Below are 9571 nucleotides of genomic sequence, written 5' to 3'. Positions count from 1 at the left end.
ACTGCACTCCAGTCTGGGGGACTGAGTGAGACTCCAACTCAAAAAAAAAAAAGAAATAGTTTGTTTTGGCCCAGGCATGGTGGCTCATGCCTATAGTCCCAGCACCTTGGGGGCCAAGGTGAGAGGATTGCCTGAGCCCACGGGTTTGAGAACAGCTTGGACAACTTGGTGAAACCTCATCTCTACAATAAATCAAAAAATTAGCTGGGTGTGGTGGCACATGCCTGTAGTTGCTACTTGGAACGCTGAAGTGGAAGGATCACCTGAGCTCAGCAGGTCAAGGTTGCGGTGGTTGAGAGTGTGCCTCTGCACTCCAGCCTGGGGGAGAGAGTGAGACTCCAACTCAAAAAAAAAAAAAGAGTTCTTTCTAATGCCCCTTTTCAATATCTGTGTTGAATTATCTTTCCAGACTTCTGTTAACTGTAATGTGAGAGGCTGTTTTCCTTTTCCATCTTTGAAACTCTCATGTTGTATCAAGTTTCTGATAGATTCTTTTATGCCTTCAGGTGTTTTTTCTACTTGGTACAACAATTTAATAATTATATTTCCCTACTTCCCTCCTCAGTTTAGAAGCTAATATAGGACCAGTACTTCTTTAAAATAAAATTTTTGAGCCATATGATGTTTTAAATAAAATACTACTGAAAAGTCTAACTTAGTAAGACTCTGTTACCATTAAACTATAAAGAAAAAAAACTGCTGCTGGTGGGATTTGGAAATGAATGATAAACTATGTAGTTTATGATAAAATTGATCATTAAAATTAATATCACAGAGAAAGATATCCTTTCATTAACAAATAGGTGAGTGGAGCTCATTTTCAGTCTCATGGGATAACACAGGCCCTGTTGATCAGTGTCTTGTGCTGTTTGGCATAGCACTGTCGATCCAAACCTTTTACATTCTAAATGTTTGCTGAGGAACTGTCCTTGGGATCCTGGCCTAAGAATGAGTGAAGCCTTTCTAGTCCTTTGAACAGAGTTAGAAACACTTGCTACTTGTTGAACCTGGTAGGTGATAGTTTGGGGAGGCTTCTATGCATTATATGAAATAAAATGTTTAATGCCGAATCTCTAGGTGTCCTGATTTGCAATGTATTATTATTCATTTAAATTGCTTTAAGTTTCATTTGCACTTATTAGAAACAATAGAAATTGGTAAGATTCACTTTTTTTAGTGCTTTGGAATAATTTTGATTTTAAAACAATGATTTTCTGGTGACTGCTATTTAAAGTTATATTTTATGTGTGTGGTAGCAAGGATCTTTGTAAAATATTGGGTTTGTGGAATCCTTGGACTTGTTGCTGTAAGTTCTTACCATTGATCTTAATTTGATTGCCCTGCTTAGAATTTAACAAACTGTTTTTATCTTAGAATGTTTAAAGGCACAGATTTTTGTCTTTTAAAATTCTTAACTAATGAAGCAATGTGGTTTGATTTTCTTTAAACAGGTGATGATGTAAAATCGAAAGATTACATTGTTGCACTACAGCATCCTGTGACCACTGACATTAAGCATTCCATAAAAATGTTTGAATTAACATTGGATGCACTTATCTCATTTAACAAGCGGACCCTCGTTCTGTTTCCAAATATTGATGCAGGTAATTGAACCTGAAAATGAAATTATGTGGGAGGCTGAGATGGGAGGATCGCTTGATGCCGGGAGTTTGAGACAAGCCTGGGCAACACAGTGAAAATCCTTATCAAACATTTAAAAAAATTAGCCAAGTGTGGTGGTACAGTACATACCTTGTAGTCCTAGCTACTTGGGAGGCTAAGGTAGGAGGATTGCTTGAGCCCAGGAGTTCGAGGCTGCAGTGAGTTATGATTGAGCCAGTATACTCCACCCTGGGCAACAGAGCAAGAGTTTCTATGAACTCTTCTTTTGACTGCCTTCCTGTCTTGCTCATGTTATCATTGAAGGCCACTCTATTCTGAAATACATTCCAATTTTCAAAGGATAATCAATTTTACTATAGCTCAAAGAGTTTGTAATGTTTTTGTTAAATCTAGTAGAAACTTAATAAGCGATACTAAAAAAAGGTCTATCTGCTCTCTATTTCTGTCTCATATTTAATCTCTTATCTTCAGTTTCCACCAGTTAGAAACTGCAGTAGCCGAGAGAGATAAACTTAGAAGTTAAAGTGAAAGAATATCTCTAGAAAAGTAATGATTCGGGCAGCGAGACCTCATCTTTACAATAAATGAAAATATCAGCCGGATGTGGTAGCACATGCCTGTAATTCCAGCTACTTGGAAGGCTGAGGTGGATCAAGCAATACATCCTGGAAGGATCGCTGGAGCCCAGCAGGTCAAGGCTGTGGTGGCCGGGAGCAGCCACTGCACTCCAGTCTGGGCGACAGAGTGAGACTCCAACTCAAAAAAGAAAAAAGAAAAGTAATGATTCCACTGACCTCAATAAAATAGCCATTGTTATTATTTGTTTCCTTTCTTATTTATGCTAGCTATACCTTAAGGTAATCTTGAGCTTAAGCAGTTTAGGCTGGAGTCCCTAACCAGTTGATCCTCAAGTAGACTGATCACCTACTGGCAGAGGGTACTGTAGACTTTGGTGCTAGTGAGACCTTAGGCAAGTTAGTGGGGATATGAAATATAAATGAAAAATGCAGTGGGCATGGTGGCTAACCCCTATAATCCCAATAATTTGGGAGGCTGAGGTGGGAGAATCGCTTGAGCCCAGGAGTTCGAGACCAGCCTGGGTAACATGTGAGACCTCATCTCTACAAAAAATGAAAAAAATTAGCCGAGCTTGGGAGGCTGAGGCAGAAGGATTGCTTGAGCCCAGGAGATCAAGACTGAGGTGAGTCATGATGCTGTCACTGCACTCCAGCCTAAGTGACAAAATGAGACCCCACCTTAAAACTGTATTAAAATTGTAATACTGGCTGGGTTCAGTGGCTCAGCCTGTAATCCCAGCACTTTGGGAGGCTGAGGCGAGTGCATTGCCTGAGCCCATGGGTTCAAGACCAGCCCGGGCAACTTGGCGAGAGCACATCTCTACAATAAATCAAAAAATTAGCCAGGCGCGGTAGCACATGCCTGTAGTTCTGGCTACTTGGAAGGCTGAGGAGGATGTATTGCTTGAACCCAGCAGGTCAACACTAGGGTGGCCGTGAGCATGCCACTGCACTCCAGTCTGGGTGATGGAGTAGACTCCAACTCAGAAAAGAGAAAGGAATAATATACATTTTTAATAAATAAATAAAAATAAAATTATAACAATATATACTAATAAAAGATGAAACAAGTCACATTTGACTTCTACAATTACAAGAGGTGCTCAAAGTGGTTACCATCAGCATCTAGACACTTATGATTACGGCAAACTAAAAGTAATACACAGATAACATCTCTTAAAATGTGTATCAATTTTTTTTGGCACTCCCGTATTCCAAAATTAAAAAACATTCCAAATCCTAGGTATTTCCAGTCTCGAGCACTTTGGATAAGAGATACTCAGCCTGTATGATAATTACAGATAGTAACCTGTATGCTCTGGCACTACTGTATAGAGAGATCATGGCCAGGTCTTCTCTAAGAAGTTAGATCCTGTGTTTATTTACCTACCTTGCCAGACACAGAAAGTTAAAGATTGAAAACAGATGCACACACAGATTCTTTAAAATCAGTGGCTCCTGCCCACTGGTGAACATGGTGTGATCACTCTTCTGTCTTCTAACTGATCAGATTAGCAAATTTTCTCCCACGGTACAAGGGTAGTTGGGAGAGAGTGAGTAGAGTGGAAAGAAATACTGCCATTGGGACATGGAATATCGCCTCCTGGCCCGGTGCTCACACCTGTAATCCCAGCACTTTGGGAGGTCAAGATGGAAGGATTGCTTAAGTCCAGGAGTTCCAGATCAGCTTGGGAAACATAGCAAAACCTCATCTCTAAAAAAAAAAAATAAAAAAAAATTTAGCTAGGCATGGTGGCACACACTTACAGTCCCAGCTATTCGGGAGGCTGAGGAAGAAGGATCACCTGAGCCCAGGAGTTTGTGGCTGCAGTGAGCCATGATTGTGCCACTGCACTCCAGCTGGGGTGACAGAGTAAGACCCTGCCTCAAAAAACAAAAACAAAAAGAAACAACAACAAAAAAATTACTGCCTCTTCCTCATAAATCATAAAGTTTTTAAAGCCATGTATTTAAAGTAAAATATAAGCTACAGTATCAGAATCTGTCTGTATTTTTTTGGAGTTTAGTCTACATAAATGGGAGTGCCATCTAGCTGAGCTCTTGTTAGTATAAAGGTGACTATACTATGCTGGGCAGAGGCTTTGTGATCAGTTTGGTGTGGGGAGCTTAAGAGAGCTAGGCTCTTGGTCTGTCTGTGCCTCTTAATTGTTGTTTAAGGTAAAAGTTTTTACTAGGGCATTAATAAAAGGTATTTGCTTTGTTGGGTTCTGTTTGAAAAATCCTAAATGCTGCTGTTTGAATTCTTAGGTGAGTTGAAACAGAAAGCTGGCCAGACATTTTAGATACTCATCATTCATGAGAAGATGAATAATTAAAATGACTATTTCCCTAACAACACATGTGAGCTTTTATAGGGAGATTTCTTTAATACTTGCCTGTGTAAATGGTGTCTTTATCTCATAAGTCATTTAGCAGTTGGTTCTTTTCATTTTCACAGGGAGCAAAGAGATGGTTCGAGTGATGCGGAAGAAAGGCATCGAGCATCATCCCAATTTCCGTGCAGTTAAACACGTCCCATTTGACCAGTTTATCCAGTTGGTTGCCCATGCTGGCTGTATGATTGGGAACAGCAGCTGTGGGGTGAGAGAAGTTGGAGCTTTCGGAACACCTGTGATCAACCTGGGGACGCGTCAGATTGGACGAGAGACAGGTGTTTACCTTTGCTTATATTTCAACTGACTAGGCTTTATACATATGTGTCAGTTATTAGAAGGTGAGCATATATCAGTGCTGAGCACATATTTTTGTGAACAAGTGAGCGCATGAGGCTAATAACCATAATTTAAAATCTATAATAAACTATAAAAACAGTGATTACCAATTTTTAGAGTTCTACTTACATCTTATTGTTTTTGTAATACCAATTAGCACTAAGTGATTGTTAGTTATGGTCTTTGATGGCTCTGTTTAAGAGAGAATGTAGTTGAATGTGTCATGAGTATATGAATGCTAGTCTTTCATTTTCTGGGCCTAGTGTGGAGTCCCTTTAGTCAGTTCTGTACAGTATGGCAGATGTAAGTAAGGTACTTATCTAAAGTGTAAGAACAATTATTACCAATGAAGTTGCTAACTGAGCTACCTCCTGTTATTAACATTAGATCAAATTGTAATACTGTCCATATGCAGTGGAAGCTAATGGAAGCTGTATAGAAGCTAATGGAAGCTGTAGCTGATGGAAAACCCTCATGCCTTTTTAGGGACCTATCCATCAGTTGTCTTTTCTCTTCCATGGATGTATACCATTAATGGAAAAAGAACTGGACTAGAACCAAGGAGATTTGTCCCGTTCTGCTCTTTCTCCCCTTCTTCATAATTGCCACCTTTCCATTATCTTTAGATCTTCTTCTCTTCTCATTCCTAGGACATTACTTTGCACCCCATTTCATAGAGAAAATAGAATGAGATGGAAATTCTTTCAAATCCATTCATTCATTAAAATATTTAATAAGCACCTACCATGTACTAGGCACTGGGATTTGGTAATAAACTAGACTAACAAGCTCAGCTATTATGTAATTTACATCCTGGTGGGAGGGGAGATAGATGATAGACAAAGAAATAAGAAAAGTATCAGGATTTCAATATGCTGTGCAGACTAAGACAGAGTCATGTGGTCAGCTACACGAGACTGTGTAAAGGAAGGCCTCTTTAAGGAAGTGACACTTAAGATCTGAAGGACAAGGCGGTCAGCCACGTGAGGATCAGGGAGAGGCAGACTGAAAAGCCAGTGTGCAGGCCCTAAGGTGGGAACAGCCTGATGTATTTGAGAAACGAAAGGCCCGGTGTGGCTTAGAGTAGTGAGCAAGATGCAGGGGGGTATAAATGACATTAGAGAAGGAGAAGACTTGGGGGAGCCAGGGTAAGTCATTTGGAAATTTTTCCAAGTATGCTGGGAGACCATTCAAGGGAGGCCATGACATGATATGACTTGCATTTTGGAAAGGTCACTCTGGCTACTGATATGGAGAGTGGGATGTGGTGGGCGAGAGTGGAAGCGGGGCGACCAGGGAAAGGGCTGTTTCAGTTGCTCAGAGGAGGGTAACTTAGACTAGATGGTAGTATTAGGGATGGAGAGGTAAAAGGAAGAAAGAAATCAACAGTAAAGCCTGGAGTGTTGACTGGGCAGTGAGGGTGCTCTTTCCTGATATGGGGGACACTGAAGGAGGAACAGATTTGAGAAGGAATGAAGAGTGCTCTTTTTTTTTTTTTTTTTTTTGAGTCAGAGTCTTACTCTGTCACCCAGGCTGGAGTGCAGTGGCACGTCAGAGCCACCACAGCCTCGACCTGCTGGGCTCAGGCAATCCTTCCGCCTCAGCCTTCCAAGTAGCTGGAACTACAGGCATGCACCATCACACCTGGCTAATTTTTCTTGATTTATTGCAGAGATGAGGTCTCGCCAAGTTGCCCATGCTGGTCTCAAACTGGTGGGCTCAGGCAATCTTCTCACCCCAAAGTGCTGGGATCATAGGCGTGAGTTACCATGCCCGGCCGAAGAGTGCTCTTATGGCCATGTTAAGTTTGAGATGCTATTAGATAAAGCAGAAATGGCTAGTAAGCAGCTAGATGGTTCAGGGAGTCTCAGAGTTGGAGACATAAACTTGAGGTCCTTTGACATATAGTGTATAGTTAGTTATCAGTTCGGCTGCTGTAACAGAGACCCAAAATAATAGTGACTTACAGAAGTTAGATTTTCTTTCTTTCCCACTGGTATGGCGGCTTCACAAGCATCAGATTTAGCCTCCTCTATCTTCTTGATGGTTGCTGCAGCCCTTGCTCTCAAACCCCTATTTTAGCCTTTGGGAAGAAGGAAAGGGAAAGATATCCTTCCCTTTAAAGGCAAGACCTAGAAATTGCAGATATGTCTTCTCACATTTATCAGTGCTTAGTTAATGGCCACCTCTAGCTGCAAGGCAAGCTGAAGAATATAGTCTTTTTATTTCTTTCTTTTAAAGGCTAGTCAAGTGAAGCAGTGGGTTGGCGAAGGAACTGGTTGTGATCAATTAGTAGTAAACACCGCTGCACTCTGACCAGCAGAATATAGTCTTTGGCTGGGTGATCAGATGCCCAGCTGAAATTGCACTAGTATAAGAAGGGATATTGAGGATATAGCACTCTGCCATGGGTGGTATTTAAAACCCAGGGACTAGATGAGGTTACACAGGGAGAACTTGTGAACAGGGCAGAGAATGGAGCCCAGGACCAACCTCTGGCAGCTCTTAGAGTTCTGGGGGAGAGGAGTGGGGAGGATAGCAAGGAAAACTGAAGAGGAACTACCAGTGAGGTTGGAGCAAAACCAGGAGTGTGATATCGTTAAATTCAAGAAAAATAAAGTATTTCCAGGCAGTGGTATCAGGTGCTGCTGAGTTCATTTAAGATGTGAAAGGAGACTTGATTGTGGCATCATGATCTCTCTCTGCTGCCACACTTAAATAAACATATATGAATATAGACGCCCATCCATCTTTTCCGCCTTACTTTTCTTATAGCGGGGTGGGGGTAGAGGTGTCTCTCCTGCCTGTTCACTGCCCGTCCTTCTATCCGTGCTCTTAATCCCGACCCCTCTTGCCTTCTTAGGGACCTAGCCAGCATTTATCTTTTCTCTTCCATGTATGTTTAACCTCCTCATCATTTTAACATGCCTATGCCTCTCACATCTTAAAAACAAAACAATACAAAACAACGCCTTCTTTGACCTTATACCTCTCTCCAGTCACCACTTTTCTGCTCTTCTATCCTTAGCTGAGCCTATTAAAAAACATGGCCTTTTCACTGTATTCACTCCTTCACATTGGTCAGGAAATGTGTGCAGAGAAAGTGACTGCCTGGTCAGCTGAGTGAACGCCTGGCTGAGTGGCTGGAAGGCAGGGCAGGTTGAAAGAGAGTAGGCGGCCGGGCTCGGTGGCTCAGCCTGTAATCCCATGCTTTGGGAGGCTGAGGTGAGTGAATTGCCTGAGCCTGCGGGTTCGAGATCTGCCTGGGCAACTTGGCAAGACCTCATCTGTACAATAAATCAAACAAAGAAATTAATCAGGCATGATAGTGCGTGCCTGTGGTTCCAGCTACTTGGAAGGCTGAGGCGGAAGGATCGCCGGAGCCCAGCAGGTCGAGGCTGCGGTGGCCGGGAGCGGCCACTGCACTCCAGTCTGGGTGACAGAGTGAGATTCCAACTCAAAAAAAAAAAAAAAGAAAGAGAATAGGCTTACTAGGCAAATGGTAAGTAGTTGCGAGATTCAGCCACCTTATTTATTTCAACAAACAAACAAAAACCTGATTTATTCTCTTTGGGAATACAGGACCTAGTGTCCTTAAGTGTTTGATACATAGAAATCTTGCTGAGATTTCTTTAAAGCAGGGGTCCCCAACCCACGGGCCCTGGACTCTAGTACACTAGTGGCCTGTTAGGAACTGGGCCACACAGCAGGAGCTGAGTGGCGGCACTTCATCTGTATTTACAGCTTCCCCAGGAGATGCCTGAGCTCAGCCTTCTGTCAGATCCGCGGTGGCTTTAGATTCTCATAGGAGTGCAAACCCTATAGTGAACTCCTGCAGACGCAGACGAGGGATCTAGGTTGAGCACTACTTACGAGGATCTAATGCCTGAGGATCTGAGGTGGAGCTGAGGTGGTGATGCTAGTGCTGGGGAGGGCTGCAAATACAGATTAACATTAGCAGTGAGGCCTGACTGCACAGAGATCGTAATAAATGAATTGCTTGCAGACTCATATCAAAACCCTATCAGTGAGTGACAAGTGAGTTGATGTACTTCAGTTGTACAGCTGCAGCTGGTGGCAGGCTTTAAGTCAGACTCTGACACTATTTTAGTTCATGTGTGGACCACCCATTATTTTATTTACCACTTTCATCTGTGCCTCTTTTTTTTGGTGAGTTGTATAATTATTTCATTACATATTGCAGTGTAATAATAACAGAAATAAAGTGCACAAGAAATATGCTTGACTTATCCAGAAACCACTCCCCCATCCCCACGCTATCTCCCTCCCCAGTCTATGGAAAAATTGTCTTCTTCCATGAAACCAGTCCCTGATATCAAAAAGGTTGGAGACCACTGCTCTAAAGGCTATAAAGTAGAAGAAACATCGATGTCTCCCTAATAAAAAAGACTTGTTTGGCCGGGCACAGTGGCTCAAGCCTATCATCCCAGCACTCTGGGAGGCCAAGGTGAGAGGACTGCCTGAGCTCAGGGTTTCGAGACCAGCCTGGGCAACTTGGTGAGATTTAATCTCTACAATAAATCAAAAATTAGTCGGGTATGGTGGCATGCGTCAGTAGTTCCAGCTACTTGGAAGGCTGAAGCGGAAGGATCACCTGAGCCCAGCAGGTTGAGGCTG

The 9571-nt window shown here is 42.3% G+C and overlaps 1 protein-coding gene across 3 annotated transcripts in view; it reads left to right on the top strand.

The window, feature by feature from the left end:
• Positions 1 to 9571, top strand: part of GNE (glucosamine (UDP-N-acetyl)-2-epimerase/N-acetylmannosamine kinase) — a 60083-nt gene that overhangs the window by 37103 nt on the left and 13409 nt on the right. For 2 of the 3 annotated variants that reach the window (XM_021714960.1, XM_008062966.2), the window contains exons 4-5: positions 1452 to 1604; positions 4660 to 4872. In XM_021714960.1, coding sequence (XP_021570635.1) covers positions 1452 to 1604; positions 4660 to 4872 — 366 coding nt within the window. The remainder of the gene's footprint in view (positions 1 to 1451; positions 1605 to 4659; positions 4873 to 9571) is intronic. The other variant, XM_008062968.2, reaches the window with a different exon arrangement.

This window comes from Carlito syrichta, unplaced genomic scaffold (assembly GCF_000164805.1).
Source record: "Carlito syrichta isolate Samal-C Ts95f unplaced genomic scaffold, Tarsius_syrichta-2.0.1 Scaffold306198, whole genome shotgun sequence".
Taxonomy (NCBI): domain Eukaryota; kingdom Metazoa; phylum Chordata; class Mammalia; order Primates; family Tarsiidae; genus Carlito; species Carlito syrichta.
The sequence above is the reverse complement of the archived record's forward strand: the minus strand, read 5'-3'. Positions and strand labels throughout refer to the sequence as shown.